We start from the raw sequence: 20,144 nt of genomic DNA, 5'->3' as shown, positions 1-20,144 counted from the left end.
GCGTCAGTTGCAAGTCCCCATGTGCCCATGTGCTTTGTCGCCCATGTGCTTGCTTTGTCCCGTGTGGGTTTCTCGAAAAGAAACCGTCAAGGCTGAAGAAAAAGAAAATTCGCCCTTGTCTGGGGATCAAACCAACTCACTCCCGCGGCGGTGGCGGTAACGTCTTAGCTAACAAGGAAGCTAGCGCATCGCAGAGTGAGGCACAACTCGAAACCATCATGTGTTTTCTTTACGGGTGTGCTATATTGAAAATTTTCGAATAGAAATCGCGCAGCCTTTGCCATTCGATTAGAAAGTAAACTATTCAAAGTTACGAAACATTCATTCCTGTCGAATACACACTATCAGGGACGTAACAGAAGCTGTTGCAGTACGTACAGGGATAAAGACCGATGCAAGTGCATGCAGGCTATTTCTAGCTATTTTGCCGCAGTGGAGCAGCGGTTGTTATGTAAATGTCATTAATGGGACACTTCCAGGAAAATTGATTTCACCAGTATCAGTAAAATATTCTTCTACAATTCTACAATACGAAAAACGCTACTCTTGACACGAGAGGAGGCTTCGTACGCAAAAAAAAGAGAACAAAAAAAAAGAAAATGAGAGAACGGGTGGCGACGCCGCCGTGAAGTTTCCGCACTAGATTGCAGTGACGTCACGGATTTTGACAACATCTGCGAGGGCCTATAGTTAAATCTCCTATCGGTAAAAATGGCCTATATACTGTGTTCCAATATATTCAAAGATTGAACATAACCAGTCTCGGGAACTTTTACTGAACCAACGCAACCCAAGCACGAAAAAAAAAAGAAATACTTTGAAATCCGTCGCGTTACGCGCACGTATCGGCGCTGGGTGTCTCGGCATGAAATGAAAAAAACGGAACTTTAATTTTCTCTTCTAAATTTAACTTTTTATCGTTAAATTAACAAAAATTAAGTTTTCATATTGAAGCGAAATAGGTTTGCACGTGTTGACACCGGACCCTTAAGGCGAGAACGACGAAGTTCGTGGTTGCGCGCGGGCTCTCCGAGGACCAGCCATCGCTAAAGGCAGACATTTTGTCCCAGTCTGTCGGTGCTAAACTGTTTTAGTTGCCATAGCTGGGTGACATTTCTGGTGGAAGTGCTGGGTACGGTCGATGTTAAGATCTCCGGAGCATACCCCAGACCTAAGCCCGGCGAGTAGTTCAACCGAGCTTACCCCTGTGCACGTACGTGCCAGCCGACGCCTCCAGGGACTCCAGCCACAGCACGGTCTGCTACCTGAACGAACTAAAATGACGACCCAACCACCTCCCGCCACTCCTGCAGCATCGCACGTTGTCGTCAATCACATCCGGACGCCGAATCTGTTCCACGGAAGTGCTTCCGAGGACGCCGATGACTGGCTTGACCATTTTGACCGGGTTGCCAAACTCAACGACTGGAACCACGAGCGTAAGCTACGTTACGTGTACTTCGCTCTTGAAGATTCCGCGAAAATATGGTTTGAGAACCACGAGGCGACACTGACGTCATGGGAAGAATTTCGTAGGCAGTTCCTCAATGCCTTCGCCAGGGCGGACAGGAAGGAGAGAGCGGAGTTAGCGTTGGAGGCAAGAATTCAAGGCCCCAATGAGCGAGTGACTGCGTACGTAGAAGACATGAATCGGCTGTTCAGACGTGCGGACCCTTTGATGACTGAAACAAAGAAGGCGCCCCATCTCATGCGCGGCGTCAAAGAGGAAATCTTTGCTGGCCTAATTCGAAATCCGCCGACGACACTTGCAGAGTTCCATGACGAAGCCACTACTATGGAAAAGGCCCTTCAACAGCGGGCCAGGCAAAACAACCGCGACGCCGTGATTTCAAGGGAGCTCTCTGCCATTACCCTCGGTAACGACGTTGGCGCCTTGCGAGAACTCATCAGGGCTGTCGTCAAGGAGGAACTGCAGAAGATGCAGACGACCACGGCCCCTGTGGGACAACTTTCCATTGCGGAAATGGTGCGGCGCCGAGGTCCGACAGGCCGTCCATGTTCCTGGACAGTACGAGGCACCACCGCAGGTACCGCACGCCGAAATGAGTTACGCTGAAGCAGTACGCCGTCCGCCACCCTCAAGTGCATGCAGCATGGTACACCCCACTCAACAAATGGACGTAAGCTTCAGGCTGCCTCGCAACCCACCACACATCGCCGAAGCAAGGACTAGGAAGAGCGACGTCTGGCGCACCCCAGACTACAAACCTCTTTGTTTTCATTGTGGCGAAGCCGGGCACATCTACAGAATGTGTCCTTATCGTCATGTGGGGCTTCGTGGATTCTCGCCGAATGCACCTCGTCCACGACCTGGTGAGCGGCCGCTGGATATAGAGAGTTTCGTCACAAATCGTCGCAATGTTGATCAGCGATGGCCGGAGCCCCGTTCGTCGTCTCCTGCTCGTTACAGGTCTCCATCACCAAGCCAATCCTTTACTCGCGGCGCTCTGAGACGCCGCTCGCCTAGCCCGGCGGGTCGGGAAAACTGAGTTCAGCGACCTCCGGAGGTGAGGCCGCTGACGACGACCGTACGCAATATCCTCCACTACGACGACAACGACGAAAACAGAACGACGCAGACGTACAGACGGAGTCGAACACCTTACGAGAGGTAGTAACGTCGAACATTCCCGTCACCATAGACGACGAAGAAATAACGGCGTTAATCGACACTGGGGCGGACACCTCAGTTATGAGCATGGACCTTGCCTGCAAGCTGAAGAAAGTTTCTACCGAGTGGACAGGGTCGCAGATTCGAACTGCAGGAGGACATCTGCTAACCCCGGTAGGAAGATGCACAGCCCGAGTGAGCATTCGTGGGTTTACGTACCTCGGAGATTTCGTTATCCTCCCAAGCTGCTCGAGGGACCTAATTCTGGGAATGGACTTTCTGCAGGCTAATGGAGCTATGATCAACTTACAAAAGTCGCGGGTAACGTTTTCGACGGCGCAGGTCTTAGCAGGGAGCAGCACTGACGACACGTATGTCAACGCCTTGAGGATTGTTGACGAGAACATCACGGTGCCGCCAAGAAGCAGCGTATTGACCCTCGTCACCTGCGACGCATTCGACGGCTATGAGGGTATTGCCGAGGCAAATATCCAGCTGCTGCTTGAAAAACACATCTGCATCGCCCGCGGCCTTGTTCGAATACAGCATAAGTGCTCGCAAGTGTTGTTGACAAACTTCAGCCATGAGTATCAGCACGTCCCTCAAGGTACAGCTGTGGCATTCCTGAACGAAATTGCTGACTTCTCCGATATCGGCACGTTACAAGTGACTTCACTGGACGCAACAGCTCACGCCAGCCTGAATACCCGCGTCCACATTAATGCTGACTTAGCAGATGTCCAGAAGGATCAGCTGCTGGGCCTACTGACAGAATTCTCCGGCTGTTTTTCCACGGAATCCAAAGTCCAGCGCACTTCCGTTACGCAACACCGGATAGTTACAGAGGAGTCGGCGCGGCCTGTTCGTCAGCATCCGTATCGCGTGTCACCTATGGAGCGGGAGGCGATTAAGCGTCAAGTTCAAGAAATGCTAAATGATGACGTCATCCAGCCGTCGACAAGTCCGTGGGCATCGCCTGTCGTACTAGTAAAAAAGAAAGACAACACACTCCGCTTCTGCGTTGACTACAGACGGCTTAACCGAGTCACCAAACGCGACGTTTATCCCCTGCCACGGATCGATGACGCTTTGGACCGTCTGCGTCATGCTCAGTTCTTCACTTCGTTAGACCTAAAGTCAGGCTACTGGCAAATCGAAGTGGACGAGCGTGACCGTGAAAAAACCGCCTTCGTGACTCCCGATGGGCTGTACGAATGTAAAAAGCTGCCTTTCGGTCTCTGTTCCGCCCCTGCTACGTTCCAACGAATGATGGACACTGTACTCGTTGGACTAAAGTGGCAGACGTGTCTAGTGTACCTAGACGACGTTGTTGTGTTTTCCAGCACGTTCGATGAACATCTCGCCCGGCTACGAAGTGTTCTTACCGCAATACGCAAGGCCAACCTCACCATCAAGCCTGAAAAATGTTACTTTGGCTTCCAGGAACTCAAGTTTCTAGGCCACGTGGTCAGCGCCCAAGGAGTACGACCAGACCCAGAAAAACTCGCTGCCGTTGCCGAGTTTCCTCGTCCTAAAGACAAAAAGTCTGTTCAGCGGTTCCTGGGCCTCTGCGCTTACTACCGTCGTTTCGTTGAAGGCTTCTCAAGGATTGCTGAACCGCTCACGAGACTGACGCGACAAAATGTGCCCTTTGCGTGGACGGAAGAACAAGAGCAGGCCTTCACCGAATTGCGTAAACGCCTTCAATCCGCTCCAGTGCTGGCGCATTTTGATGCCACCGCGGCAACTGAAATACACACCGACGCCAGCAACGTAGGACTCGGGGCCATTCTGGTTCAATGGCAAGATGGCGCAGAACGTGTAATTGCGTACGCCAGTCGTAGTCTGACAAAAGCAGAAGCTAATTATTCAACGACCGAAAAAGAATGCTTAGCAGTTGTGTGGGCCATCAGCAAGTTCCGACCCTACTTATACGGCCGGCCATTTCGAGCGATCAGTGATCACCACTCGCTCTGCTGGCTTGCCAATCTACGAGACCCGTCAGGTCGCCTCGCTCGTTGGAGCCTCCGCCTCCAGGAATAAGACATCACTGTTTAGAGATCCGGCCATAAGCATAGCGACGCTGACTGCTTGTCACGTTCTCCTATTCCTTTGACATCCTCCGACTTGGAGCTAGATTTGCCGTTTCTTGGTGTCGTCGACGTGGTGCGCATGGCTGACTATCAACGTGCAGACTCTGAGCTGCTTCCAGTCATCCGATATCTCGAGGGAGCTGACGTTGTTGTCCCACGCCCACTTTCACGAGGATTGACGTCGTACTGCCTGCGAAACGATGTCCTGTACAAGAAAAATTTCGAGAACAGCCAGGAAACGTTCCTTCTCGTCGTTCCGACGACACTGCGCGAGCAAGTTTTACAGGCGTGTCACGACGATCCCTGTGCCGGCCACTTAGGCTTCGCGAGGACATTAGCGCGCATACGGCAAAAATACTATTGGCCACACCTATTTTCATCGGTTCAGCGCTATGTGCGAACATGCCGTGACTGTCAGAGGCGTAAAGTTCCACCCGTCAAGCCTGCCGGCCTCCTCCAGCCTTTGGATCCGCCTCCGGCGCCGTTCCAGCAAGTCGGAATGGACCTTCTTGGGCCGTTCCCCACGTCCTCCTTGCAAAATAAGTGGATAATCGTGGCAACTGGCTATTTAACTCGCTATGCGGAGACAAAAGCTGTGCCGCGGGGAACTGCTGCTGAAGTCGCCAGCTTCTTCGTCCACAACATCGTGCTTCGCAACGGTGCACCCGCTGTACTCATTACTGACCGCGGTGCAGCGTTTACAGCGGAGTTATTGCAACAAGTCGTCACACTGACGCACACCCACCACCGAAAGACCACAGCCTATCATCCCCAAACTAACGGCTTAACAGAGCGCCTAAACAGAACATTAGCCGACATGCTCTCCATGTACATTGATGTGGAACACAAAACAAGGGATGAAATTTTGCCTACGTCACGTTTGCTTACAATACCGCTGTGCAGGAGACCACCGAGTTTACACCATTCGAGCTTGTTTACGGACGTCGCGTTACAACCCCCTTAGACGCCATGCTGCCGGTAGACCAAGGAACCACAAGGAATGACAACACTGAAGATTTCGTCGAGAAAGCCGAGGAAGCTCGCCAGCTTGCTCGGAATCGCATCCGCATCCAGCAGAATGCCGACGCCTGCCGTTACAACCGGACCCGACGGAATGTGCAGTACTTACCAGGCGACCGCGTGTGGGTGTGGACGCCTATCCGGCACCGCGGGCTCTCAGAGAAATTGTTGCGCCGCTACTTCGGCCCCTACGAAGTCGTACGCCGCCTCAGTGATGTGAACTACGAGGTGGTGCCTCGAACCTCTGATCCTGGTTCGAACCGACGCCGTCCACGTGCTGAAGTCGTCCACGTAGTACGGATGAAGCCGTACTACGCACGCCAGGGCTAAGCAACCCTCACAAACCGCTTCAGCATTGTGTACATTCCTTTATGTGTTTTTTTTTTTGTCTTTTCAAGTTGACACTCTTGCCCATAGTGCGCGCCCGCTGCCCTTGAAGCGACCGGGCCGGTCGCTTTTGAGAGGGGAGCAATGAAGCGAAATAGGTTTGCACGTGTTGACACCGGACCCTTAAGGCGAGAACGACGAAGTTCGTGGTTGCGCGCGGGCTCTCCGAGGACCAGCCATCGCTAAAGGCAGACATTTTGTCCCAGTCTGTCGGTGCTAAACTGTTTTAGTTGCCATAGCTGGGTGACAATATAAGTCCTTATCATAAGCTGACTTCAACTCTCACTTCAGTGCTCTTTAAATAAGCCAACACCTCGCCTTATTCAGCCTACGAATTTGGTGTCTCTATTTAGGCATAAGCAAATTAATTATTCGGTCAATCTTAGCAAGTGTGGATTCCCTTAAAACGATACGCGGTGTCGTAATACTGTATACTTAACTCATTTAGCGGGCACCAACTCGACTAAGTGCATGTGGTTACCTTCATTTAATTACCGTCAGTGTCAAAGAGCAGCAGCTAGGATGAGGGGTCAGTCGATAGTTTCTCGCCTACAAGCTTCTCAGTTAACCCGACTTCCCGTTGTTAACGCCACCCACCGTGGTTGCTCAGTGGCTATGGTGTTGGGCTACTGAGCACGAGGTCGCGGGATCGAATCCCGCCGACCGCATTTCGATGGGGGCGAAAACACCCATGTACTTAGATTTAGGTGCACGTTAGAGAACCCCAGGTTCTCTAACGTGCACCTGGACTATTAAATTCCTGGAAACCTGGACTATTAGATTCGACTACCGTATCGAATAGTGCCCTGTTCGATTTGTTATTCGAAAGTTTCGAATGTTCGCAAACCCATAGCGAAAGTGATAGTACCGCCGAAAGTGATCGACCGAAAATACGTACCTTCAATGACCTTCAGCGAACCCAACCTTGTACGTGCACCTGGCAACGTCCCTTTTGTTTCACTGTTGTCATTGCCTTGTTGCCTGATCATTTTTTTTACAAGCTCCCTAGTTGTCCGGACGTGTAATTGTGAACGGTGTCACATGCATGTGTCGATGCTTTCCGCTTTCTTTCTTTTTTTTTCTTTACCGAACGGGGTGCTCCACCTTTCGTGTAGCTCTAGTAATGCCAATATATATATATATATATATATATATATATATATATATATATATATATATATATATATATATATATATATATATATATATATATGTTACCCATAGGAACTTTATTTGCGGGTTTAGCCAATCAAGCGCAGTCGTACAGCTGAAGCTCAAAAGTGAACGGCCGGCCGGGTTAAGAGGAAACTTTAGACCCGGAACTCCTATATAAAATACGGTTTTGTCAAGCACTCTGCAAGGTATGTCACTTGTTTTGTATTTTTACTGCACTTGTTTCTGTACTTCCCCCCTCCCCCTACAATAATGCTCAAGAGGGCGCTGTAGGCATCTGTATGAATGAATGAATGAATGAATGAATGAATGAATGAATGAATGAATGAATGAATGAATGAATGAATATTTTTTCTCGCAACCGGTGAACCGAGTTCGATTAGGTTTGTTACCTTTTTTAAGCTAAAATCTAGAAACCGTAGTAGGCGTTTTTTAAATTTTTGGTGAAGAAAAAACTCTCACTGATTCGCATTATTAAATGTTTATTCTCTTTAGGTCCTGATTTTTTTTTTAGTAGAAGCTGTTGAAAATTGCAAAAAATTCTAAAAGCTTAAAGTTTACAACTCCGATATGTAAATGAGAAAGGATATCACAGTTCTGTAAACTGCACCTAATGCAGCTAAAGCGGATAAATTTTACGCTTCTACACCCCCCCCCTGTGAAATATACCACTAGTTTATGAGTAGAACTTTTTCAAAACCCTCGCAAGCGTTGTAACAAATTCACGTAAGTTGTAAATCTATAACTTTTTTCTTTTGTCCGTTTCAGATGCTCCAACGGATGCAGTTTACAGAATTGAGATGTCTGCTTTTGGCGCAGAGTTACGAGGCCCTTAAATCTAAATTCTCCTTCTTGGAATTTCTGGCATTTCTCTCTCTCTCTCTCAAAAGCAACCAATTTCATTCAAATCGGTCGAGCGGTTGTCTCACAGAAGCATTCATTCTTCGTATTACATGTTATCGGAACAGGGAAATCGTACGGTATAGTTGGCCCGGAGCCGAAGCTCCCCCTTGCTGACCGGATGTTCACCCGCCTCGGAAAGCAACGACGGGGATCGACAGGGGGTGGGGGGAAGGGAGGGGTGGGGGTGGGGGGAGGATCTGCAGACACACTTCGCTCACTTGCCCGCGCGCCACACATCCGAGGACGTTTGAGAGTCGGGCACATCCGGAGTGTGGATGTGTCGACGTCGCTCAACGACCACCATGGGAAGGGAGTATACAGGAAAGCGTAACGCAATTCACACCGCCCAGGAAAATCCCGAAAAAAAGAAAAAAAGAAAGAAAACGTGGAACAGACGAAAGGATGTTGCTGTGTGTGCCCTCAAGGCAGTTCATACACGATTTCTAAGTGAGCTGCCAGAAGAAGAAGGGAACATCCTTACATAAAACTTTAGGCTTGTTTGTTTAAATATATATATATATATATATATATATATATATATATATATATACCCTCCAAACCTTGGGAAAACATACTGTCAAGCGTCAGATCGGGCGTCGTAAATTATTTACTATACGATTACTGTTTCTACAAACCAGTGACGGCTTCGCGGTACCCGGGAGATACGTGTGTCGTGACGTCACGACACACTGGCCGTACGGCATTGTTCCTGCGATCGCTGCAGCTGTCGGCACGAGAGCGCAGCTTGAAAGAAATGCGCGTGGCGCTCCTGTTTATTTTTGTTTATTTATTTTTATTTTGACGAATCACCCAACCGTACCTACCCTTACAGCTGCGCGATGGCGACAAACCTTGCTCTGATATGTCACGACCTCACAAATAATGTCGCTATAACGCCCGTTCCGGCAATGCGAGACAACCTATAAGTATAAATTCGTTTGCCCGTCTTGTAGAAGCGTTTTCCCAACATTCAAGCTTGCTTAACGTTACGATATTGCGCGAGAAAAAATTCTATACAATTATACAACTTTGAAACTTTTATACAACTTTGATTATACAACTTTGAAAATACGTGTCAGTACCTACTTAAACGGGCACGAATGAGGAAAGTTAATCGAATTATGTTACTAAAGTCTGGGGTTTTACGCGCGAAAAACCCCAATCTGATTACGACGCACGGCGTGGTTGGGGAGGAGGAAGGCACTCCGGATTGATTGCGGGCACCTTTAACGAGCATCCAATCGATGCACGGCACATGAACGAAGCGTTTTTTCTGCATTCCGCCCACTTCGGAATGCGGCGGCCGCGGCGGGAATCGAACCTACTACCTTGAGTCCAACAGCGCAACGACATAGACACTGGGCTACACCACAGCGGATACCAAAGAGGAACGGCTAAGTAAAGAAAAAAAAAATCTGCTTCTGAAACATGCAAAATGACTACTTTAAATTGGCACGACATAATATTTGGGTAAAAAAAAAAGAAAAGGACGCAAGAGAGACCGGTGACGACGCCGCCTTTAAGTTCCTGCATTAACTCGCCGTGACACCTCAGGGAGCTCGAAAAGTGTCTATTTGAACCTATAGGTATATTCGCAAATCAGCAAAAAGGATGATCACATATTTAATTCCAAACGAACGCTAAGACTGAATCCATAGAGTTTCGAAAATGTTTCCTCCAGCAGGCAAGACGGCGGAGGGGAGGGGGTGGGGGCAAACACGAGAAAGTAACATAAAATCCGTGACGTCATAATGACATAACCGTGCTATATGTAAGGTTCTGGATCGAAATTTAATGAAGTACGGCGATCGTTTTATCCAGCAAAAAGCAACGTTTCTTCTTAAATTTATGTATTTATAATGCCATATGCGAACGTTTCAAAGCATTAAAGAGGGGATTGGGTTACAAAGCATATTCAAGAGATTGAGGAGTGCAGTGCAATATGAGTTCGGAGAGGTTGACCTACATGATACTTTGGTAGGACTCCAATGAGTACAATAAAGCAAGAAAAAAGATGACGGTCAATAATGTGTAACGGTACATACCAGTACGTGGAATTGCACTCTAGTAAGTAAAGCAAACCTGTAAATGCATCTAAGAGAGAAGGACGAAAGAAAGGACAATACACACGCACCGCATCAGCTCGAGCTTGAAAGAATCTACTTGGATCTATACGCAATCGCTAACCGGTAATGAAGCATCACGTTTTACTCCAAATAAAGCCAAGACTGAAGCCACCAAGTTTCGAAAAGCGTTTCCTCTAGCAAGCAAGGTCGGGACAGTGCACGGAGAGAGGCATTATCGCAGATGGGGAAACAATGTTTGCGGGGAAGTGGTTCCACTTTAGGTGACGCCCGAGAAAGTAATGACTGGGAGAATGCATTTGCGCTGCAAAGAGGGTACGTGAGCCGTACGTATAAGGGTGTGATCGATACGAGGAAGACGCACAGCTAGTGTGGAGCGTACAAAGTATAGCGCCGCACAGAGAGGGTTCTTTTATCGCCAATCGAGTTGGTAAAGATCACCCTACTCGTCTAAACTTATTTACTGTTGATCTTTATACAATCCCCTTTAACCTTGTCGGCGGCAAGCCAACATTAAGTTTAGCACGGGATTGCTACAGAGTATTCCTCACGGTATAGTGCTATAGATAGGTCTAGATTATGGTAAGAAAAGGGAAGAATCGCGTGACAAAAAGATGGAGTAACGTTGAAGTGAATGGAGAGCTGAGCTCACTATGCTGCTTGAAAGAGAGAGAGAGAGAGAGCTAAATTAGTGATTGAATCGGTGAGGTTTTCGCTCCAGTGAGCAACGCCGGATGAGAGACGCCACATATGGCGGAGAGCCCCGTATTAATTTTGACTAAGTGGGATTCCCCACGTACAGTTTGCACCCCTTGGGGGGGGGGGGGGGGGGTAACAGATGTCACACCCTTAGGGGGCGTACCTTTGTCCCCCGAAATAATCCGCACCTATCTTGCGAGAATCTTTTTGCTTTTAACGCTGCGCTCCCAGTAATTCCAGGTGGGAGAAAGATTTGCCCCCGAATTAAAGATGTAAACTGTATTTAGAGCGCAGGCTTCATTTTGGGGTGTCGCCCTGACACCTCTCGTCGCGGAAAAGTGGAATCGAAGCAGCAGTGCCGGTGAACACACCAAATCGACTACTAGTGGTTACCCCGCTGCCATTAAGATGATGAACACGTAGGCACACCTCGTTTACTGAGTAGGCTTGCCTAGCTGCAAGGACGAGACGTCGCTAAAGTCAGCGCGCAAGACGAACACGGTCTACATTGGCTAAACACATTGGATAAACGGTGACTCATACCACACGATCATCTCAAACACCTGAGAGGCCGGTTTGGACTCCCCGCTGTGAGCAGGCGGGCGCAGCGATATTTTCACCCACTCCCCTCACAGGCCTTGAGGCCATTCCCCCAATAAAGACGTTATTTTTTATTTCTTTTTTAGCCTATACGACACGGGGTTCTTTAACAAGCTACATACTATTACACAGTGGAGAAGAACACCAGCGTTTTCGCATTTCGTCTCCACCGAAATGCGGCCGTCAGAATATCGAAGCCGTGACCTGGCGTTCAGCAGCAGAGCGTCACATATCCGCTGAGTCATCGCGGCAGAGAGAGTGACATTACACCGTTTCACACTGAATGCGACCGAGGATGGAGTAAACAGTGTGTCCTCGGTACCCCGGAGATTCTCGACGCATAACGGCGGGCACGCTGAAGCTTTCATTCGAAAAAACTGATTTCTCACGTTAACAACCTGAATCTGTATTGTATATATTGGAGCGCCCCTCACCAAGCTTAGGCATCGCAGGCAGACAACGCGTGTATATCACGCGCATATCAAGCAAACGCGGAAGTGGAATGTTTCAGGAAGTATAATGTAAAAAAAAAAAAAACAAGGATCACCCCAAGTGAAAGGCCAAGTGCACAAAGCCCTGGTAAAGACACATCGGCAGTGCTGTTTGGAGCCACGGTGCTTCCGAGAAGCGAGGCCAACATTCAGATGTTCCGAGCAGCTTAAAGGAGAACTGACACGCCGAGTTTCCATTCTTTTGCTTTAACTGTAGGTCCTCAATCTCAAAACCCTAGAAAAAACGCTAGTAAGCCTCACAGAATATAAATGAATTACTACGATGCATTTTTTTGCGAATAAGTTTATGCTTCGTTTGGGCATAATGGCAAATAAGAATGACCCAACAGTAGCTAACAAGGCAATGTCAAAGATGCTTAAACCCAAAGAAGCTGAACAAGTGGCAGGCAAATGATGTTTTGTCCACTGGATATTCGCCTTATCACCGGCCCTTTCAGTCACAAGTTCTCACAAATGGTTCTCATTCCTCTCACATGATTTATTTTGAGCAACGAAATTTCTACAGGAACCTCAGTAGGCGGCCCCGCCAGCTGGTCCCTTATCCTATGGCCCCACAGGTGCAGTCAGTGGCTTCGAAAGTTTTGGCAGAGACTGCAACAAAAGTGCTCTTCCCAATTAGGGGAATCAACGGGGTGCAGCAGTCGGGGTGTAACCGCGCAGAGCGGTGTCACAGCTAGACTATGGCACGAGCATTTATTTCTGTGTGGTCGGTGTGTCACACCAAGCTGTCGAAACGAAGTTTCGGACCGTGCGCGAGTATAATACGTATGCAGCAGGTGGTCGCGTATACCTGAACGGTTTGACCTCGGCTAGATATAAGACACCTGCGCGTATTCCGCAGACCGATGACATGCTGCCACCTTTCCGGCTATATATTACAGCGAGCTTGTTACGCGAGCACGCATACATATAGGCGAAAACACGGGTTGCTTTACGGTTGACTTGCGAAGGCAAAACATGTTTGTGTCGCATGAAACGTTATTTAGGTGAGCGGCAACGCGAGAACGCGGTGTCCGAGCTCCAGTTTCTGTGACGAAGTCAACGTGCGCCGCGGAGAAACACAGGTGTCACCGGTTTAGGACTAAACGGGCCCGCACTTGTACCGAAACAAACTGGCCGTTCTTAAAATGAGCAAGGGTTCAAACACCGCGCAGGATGCGTAAAATTCGCACAAGTGTTCGCAAAAGTATGACAGCAAGACAACCATACCTAACGGGTGTGTGTGTGTGACACGAGAAAACACAGAGGTGAAGCACGGGTTTCGGTGCGAAAGCTTTCGTTTCTGTCGATCGAAGGTACACTACCTACAGTTTGGGGGTTTTCCTTTTAAATCGCAGTTTTCTTTATTCGTCTTCAAAGCAGGCCGTCAGTTAAGCAAGGAAGGTTTTAAACGTCCAAAACATGAGCCCTGCCAGTGATCACGGCGCATCGTGTTCATAAAAACGTAGCCTCAGCACAACACTTGGCAGCGCTCTACGTCGCAGTTGCGACATTTGAGGCATGTTGCGGTTCACACGCGCGAGCGGATAGGCGCCAGAAGCGGTCAGTTGCGACAAGAACCGTTAGATTGCTGACACGTTGGCTCGCAGCCAATCGCAGGTTCGCGGACATCGCGATAGCCCGGAGCCAAGTTGCGGCGATGAAAACTTCGCGCGAAGCAGTCGAGGCGCGAGCGAACAGGCAGGCACCGGACCGGTTTGCCGGAGAGACTCACAGTTCTGATGGGTGAATCCGGAGTTTGGTTGTTTTGTTGTTTTCGTAGGAGCTCCCTCTCACACTTGCTTCTTGGCGACTTGACCCAATCTTTTTTTACACTCCTGTTTGGCGGCTCGGGTCGAGGTTGGTCTTCACTGCAAGCACCCAAATGCCCGTATGAATCGTAGGCCTTACGGTTTCGGCCCCACCGTCGCTCGCATAGAAGTCCAAGATTAACCGAGAACAACGAAGCAAAGAAATAATACTAGTGAATTAATTTATTTTTTAACAGTTACACAGGCTCCATACTTTTGTAGAAATGTGCATGTAGAAAAACATAATGTGAAAAATTAAGGTTCTTTTTTTTTGCTTGAACACAGATTATCAGACAGGTAACTTGTTTTGATTTTAAACAAAGCTATACTTTTCTAAACTTCAGGGCATTTATGCTGTAACGAACAAATTAGAACTATAACTGTTGATCTCCGTTTGTCGTGTGCTATCCACGTACAAGCTACCATGTGCCTAAGTTGCGAATGAATCCAACTCAAGACAATCTTGTGCCGTTGTGCCATGTGTCTCGCGTGGTGTTAGCTGCAAGCACTGTTGACCTGATGATTGTGGTTGAACAAACGGTTTTTCAGAACTGGTGTTAGAACAATGAAGGCCGACACCTGTCCAAGTCGAATATTCCAAGGGTACAGAGCACTGGGTTACGTCTGCAACCACGTGCCTTTTGTACTGCGGTATATTCACAGGCGGAAAGAGCACCTTGTCATCACTTCTATTGGGAGGTGCTTTCACACCTTCGGCGTAAGTAGCATTAGTTTAAGTGTGGTGAATGCCACTGACTCGTTTTCTCCCGATAAAACGTGTAGTGTGAACTGGAAATGTAGCACCTAACATTCCTTGCTGCCGGAGCCACATAAATTTTCTGCATTTCGATCAAACTCGGAAGCACGGTATTTGTGATCGGAGGTGAAGCTTCGCTTCTCGGGTTGTGCTTTTAGTTTCAGGGAAATTTTCAAGTTGTCACTGCTTGTGTGGGGTTATAGCAACATTTTGATATCATAATACTAAGACTTATTGCGCGATGTCGTACTTTGCCAGTGTTTGAGCGATGTTATCTTGAAAAATGCTTCGGGATTAGCAGCCTACGAGCTTGTCTTTTTTTTTTTTTACTTTTTACTAGCGAGTGTTTCGGAGCTAGTAAACTCAGAAGCAGACCAGCTGTGCGATTAGAATAAGAAGGAACGAACACATTACGCACCGCCAATTAACTGCTGGGATGCCGTGATGTTTAACCTCGTATGTGGGACAAATAACCAAAAGCTAACAGAATATCACGCGCACATTGTTTAGAAAATTGCTGCTCGGTTCCTTCATATTATGCTGGTACGTGTATGTGTTTTGTTCAGCTGCCACAGTGTTGGCTACAGCGTACTTATATTTAGGCACACATTGAAGAATACCAGGTGATTCAAATTAACCTAGAGACATCTGCTGTGGTGCCTGTCTTAGCCCGTGCGTTGCTTGGGGGTGTTAAAGCCGATAATTAAAAATTTTTAACACATCCCTCTATTTTACCTGCTTTCAGGGAACGAAACTCGACCTACTGACAGCAAGTGAGTGCCTCTTTCCAAATCTCGCCTTGTTCAATGCAGCGCTTTCGTCAAAAAGTACAAGTAACTTAACTAAGCAGAGTTTGAAAAGGGCCTAGTTGTAGGTTCATCGTTATCGCAAAAACTTGATTGTTCTTGAATAAAACTCGGTTGACAGTTTGCGCTCCCCTTGTTGTGTGTCTCTTATTTTCCATTAATGTTGTGTGTCGCCATGCCTGCCACAGCACAGCGTAACGATGATGATACAGGTAGTCTGTACAGTCATAAAACACCATGCAAATAGGAGATGCTTCTAGTCTAGTTGCCACATCAAGTTGTACCATAACATTGTTTGTCACTGCAAAAGTGCCTTTATTGTACATATTTTATGGATGCTTATGTTGTGGGACTCGACCTCTGCCAGAAGGAGATGAGGGGCAAGGTGGGATGCCCGGGCTGGCAGGCATGAGTCATGTCTTGCTGCTGCCCCGGTAACGACGCCGTGTGCCGCCTCCGTACCGAGCCCAGGCGAGCACTCGCACGAAATCGCAGATCAAAGCTGAGGGAAGTGGCAAAGTCGGCGCGGCTTTGGAAATATTTTGACCCAATCCCATCGGGGAATGTGAGAGTGATTATCCGCCAGCATTGCCACCAGTAGCCTGAAGTGTCACACCAATGTCCTGCAGCTTTGTGAAATATGGAAAGAAGCACGCAGGCACTGCAGACCACATTTAAGCAAGTGGCATGGAGCCACAGTCATGATAGGGTCCTTCCGCCACGCACTCATGTCATGGCACTGATGCAGCAACTCCCTCCAATTTTCTCCACCAGAGGCACATGTTCCTGCGGTTCTGCTTCTCAGTGTTGCAAATTGTTTAATGTATTTTTTTTTTTTTTGCACATACTGCAGCCTGTAGCTGCTCTTTAGTGGTAGTGGGAGAGCACAAGGTGAGAAAATACAAGAGCCACTAAAACAAAATTGAAAAAAAAAACATAAATAGCTTTGTAGTAATACACACAGGGGCATGGAAAATAGAAGCAGTCAACAAAAGAGACGAATGTGTAAAACAGGTGTAAGGAAAAAATAGAATCCATACCAAGGATGCAAGAACTATGTGAAATGGGATCAGTGACATAAAAGCACAGAAAACAGGTACAATTCGATTCCAGAAATATACACATACATATACATGCACACACAAAAAGGATGAGTGATTTATTAAGCATGACAAAATAAATCGGCAGGTAATTAGTGCATGGCACCAGGTAAAGCGTCACATTCTTCTGTTGTTCTGGGAAAGAAACTAACATTTAGAGGTCCTGGTACGTGAATATTAATGCTTGAAGTTAAGGTCGTGGTGACTATGTGTGGAAGACTAAGCAGCAAAGCACAAATGATGATTGCGTGATAGACAAGACGAACAGTTAAAATGGAGTGATGAAATTTTAATAAGTAGCTATATCTCTTCATGCTTGACGGGTGCTGCATGTTTAATGAAAACACGGCTGACGAAGGGCGCAAGTCACTGTCAAACTGTCAATAAGCAAAGTGAATGGCCTTCTTCTGGATGGCTTCCAATTAACATCAGCTAGATTGTGCGGTTTCCAAACAACCGCACCATATACCAAAGCAGGATATATTACTGATTTCTACATGGGCAGTCTAACTTCTTTTGAAGAACATTTTAGTGGTTGCTGCAAACACTCAAGTTATTTTTTTTCATGACTTTCGCATGAATGAAACCAACATCTTCAGACCAGGATAAGTTATATAGTACTAAGCACAAGTGAGTGGAAAGGAAAACTAGTAAAAACATCACCAGTGCTCTTGTGTATGAATGGCACAAAGGAATAGTCAAAAGGGTATAGAGTTGAAGCTATCTTTGGGCAGTGTCAGTATGAGGCTGCACACTTACAGTATACTGTCTCACTGTGGTGTACAGTGCAGGCCAGCTGGCTGCATGTCCCAGAGGAGGGTATGCCCATCGTTTACTACTTCTCATTGACTTTGCTGTTTGACTGACATGACCGATAGCCTATAATACACCTCACGATGTTGGTGTGATGGAGCATAACTCTGTATCAGTGGGGTCCTTACTGCACCTTCCTCTCATTCTTGCGGTAATCTCACATGGTGTATAGCAGTGGTGAAAATGCAGTGCAGCCAGGTGTAGTTCCTTTCCTTTTGGGTGCAATGCATTGTCTTAAGGCGAGCTGTGGTTAAGTGTCACCCGAGCATGACACACAGTCAGAGGGATGGACATGCCCAAATTGAAAAGCAGAGATCTTGGCAGAGTCAGTCGTCTTTCATTTTGAAACTGTGGTCTTGTCTGATGTCACTGTGGTCTTGTTCCACTTCAGGCCAGGCACATGACGATGATATCAGTTGCATTGCTGGCGACTCCCGGCTGGTCTACACGGCATCTGGAAAGACTATTTACTCCTGGCTACGTGGAAGCGAGGTATCTTTTTTGGGAACTTCTAATTTCATAGGGAATTGGACAGTTGGGGTGAAGTAATTACTTGAACCTGTTTACTTCCATAAACTGTTGGGAGTGCAAATATTGGCAAGTCAAATGTTTGATGTCTTCAGATGTGCCATTTCAGCAGGGACTCATTTGTAGGACATATATAAATGTCTGCCCTCAGAAGAGCACCTTTATGAACTGCCATTGACCTTCACAGCGTACAAATCAAGCACAAAGACAATTTCTTTTATTTTTTTAACCTTTCTGGCTCTTGACAGCTCTAATAATAATTTTCTTCAAGTTCAATATTAATTGCACTATATTTTCACTCGCAAATTGCCATGCAACCTGTATCCCATTGTGATCCCTTAAAGGTTAGCACCATTTCATGGCAATATTTCAAAGTACAGTACTGTCTACTCTTAAAGAAAACACATAATTGGCATTCAAGAAAATGTCACTTAAACATTTCTTCAACTTGATATGATGTGTTAGGGACTTCTCCTGACTATAACATAGTGTGAGCCACCTTTGTTCTTAAATAAAAAATCAATATAAGCAGTTGGATGACTACACGACAGAGGGAGCCACCCTAGCCTCACCACCCTTCTGCAAGGCCGGTGAAATCCACTAAAAAAGGGTACAAAAGGAGAGAAGGGAATGTACATTGGGAGTCGTTCCTCTGAGCGGGAACTGTCCTGCGCCTAGGCTAGCCTCCAGACCATTCACTCTCACTAGTGTTGCCATGGTTGATGCCAATTAACTGCCTGTGACAGTTAACCACTGTCCTCGTCGATGCAGAGGTTTCGAGGTGGCCCCTGGACTATGCAGTCATGCTCTGCTCTTACAGCCTGGCTTTCATGCCTCCGTTGTTTTCCTGAGTTTGCAATACTTCAAACCTATTCACTACAAGACCTTTGCATCAATACTGGGGTGCAATCAGATCTGGAAAACAAATTATGTGTTACTTGTAAAAGCGTACTTTGCACTGTTGACTTGGCTGATGCAGTGTTATGTCATGTTTCATCTTGCTGGCGGTGTTGCATGATGTCACCTTTTCCTTTTTCATTCCTTTCTCGTAGCTACAAAACACCTTCAGTGGTCATGAGCACGAAGTCAAGCTGCTGCTTCCATTTGGGAATCACCTGGTTTCTGTAGATGAATCCGGCAGGGTGATAGTCTGGGAAATCAAAACAGCAGGTACGTGTGTTTCAGCATCACCCATTCTGTACATGTCGAAGTGATAGCCTAGTGCTCTAGCTGTCGTATGTTCATGTGAAAAATATAGCCTCATGGACTTTGTTGTTGCGAGCACATAACTCTTGCTACCTAAAGGTACACACCTCCAATGCATAGCCATGGAATGGTCATGGTACCAATATAGGCAGAAGCAACGACGAGAAATGATGAAAGGGAAGCATCTGATAGTCTAGTGGGCGAAAATATTGGTTTGAACAAGTTGGACTCAAAAATAAAATCAAGATATCAAGTTGTTTGTACCTTTTATTTTTTTATGTTGTCTTTTTTCTTTTACACCACTTTCTTCTGCTCTTCTTCTTGAGCTTTTTCTCCCTTGCAGAGTAGCACATAGGCAAATACCTCTACACCTTCAGGCCTCTCTGCTTCTTTAATACACAATAAAGAGCTCTTTCTCTGTCTCTCTAGTTGAAAATGTACTACATAGGCCTGCATTTTTATTCCAGCTGCTTTTACAAGTAGATTATGTGCTTACCACTGCTTCATTCTCACTCAAATTTTGCAAAATTACAGAATTTTATGGCCCTTCGTTATTCAATAAAACTATTGGCATAGTAGTTTGTCTGGTTTGTCCAGACTTTAGTTGAAGACATATAGCAAAAGCAGTTCAAAACTCTACAACTCCCTGCTCCAATGGAGAAGTGTGCATACTACTCAAGTTTTGCGTGTGTGTGTGTGCTGAAATAACTAGACAAGGAAGGGTGGCATAGGTTTCATTCGAACTATGTAGGTTAAGAAATGCAGTCTTGCTTTGAAATCTGCAGAAAAAAAAAAACAGTGATAAGTTCAAAATCCTGTTTCAGAGTTGTTGGAGTAAAAACGCAGGCACGGCATTTTGGACTAATGTACACTCTCATAGATGGGCCCATTTTGTGACCGAAGTGACACACGATCAAAAGGACATACCATCCTTGTCAACAGCAGCGCGTGCGAGTTTGTCATGCAGCCTTCCAGTTGACTCTATCCATTTCTGTCTAAAATGGTGTTGACTACTCCGTGGTTTGATTTCGAGTCTGTGTG

The 20,144-nt window shown here is 46.9% G+C and overlaps 2 protein-coding genes across 2 annotated transcripts in view; one reads left to right on the top strand and one right to left on the bottom strand.

The window, feature by feature from the left end:
* The window catches only part of Rab3 (RAS oncogene family member Rab3), a 104,954-nt gene extending 91,002 nt beyond the window's left edge, over positions 1-13,952 (bottom strand). Inside the window, exon 1 of the mRNA XM_065453817.2 lies at positions 13,818-13,952. The gene's annotated coding sequence lies outside the window, so the exon portion shown is untranslated. The remainder of the gene's footprint in view (positions 1-13,817) is intronic.
* A 397-nt stretch (positions 13,953-14,349) lies between these two features.
* The window catches only part of LOC135919853 (WD repeat-containing protein 36), a 48,888-nt gene continuing 43,093 nt past the window's right edge, over positions 14,350-20,144 (top strand). The window contains exons 1-4 of the mRNA XM_065453816.2: positions 14,350-14,611; positions 15,396-15,423; positions 17,761-17,861; positions 18,950-19,067. Coding sequence (XP_065309888.1) covers positions 14,459-14,611; positions 15,396-15,423; positions 17,761-17,861; positions 18,950-19,067 — 400 coding nt within the window. The 5' untranslated portion in view covers positions 14,350-14,458. The remainder of the gene's footprint in view (positions 14,612-15,395; positions 15,424-17,760; positions 17,862-18,949; positions 19,068-20,144) is intronic.

Source organism: Dermacentor albipictus, chromosome 9 (genome assembly GCF_038994185.2).
Source record: "Dermacentor albipictus isolate Rhodes 1998 colony chromosome 9, USDA_Dalb.pri_finalv2, whole genome shotgun sequence".
NCBI classification, from domain to species: Eukaryota; Metazoa; Arthropoda; class Arachnida; order Ixodida; family Ixodidae; genus Dermacentor; species Dermacentor albipictus.
Note: the sequence above shows the minus strand (reverse complement) of the source record. Positions and strands in the feature narration are given on the sequence as shown.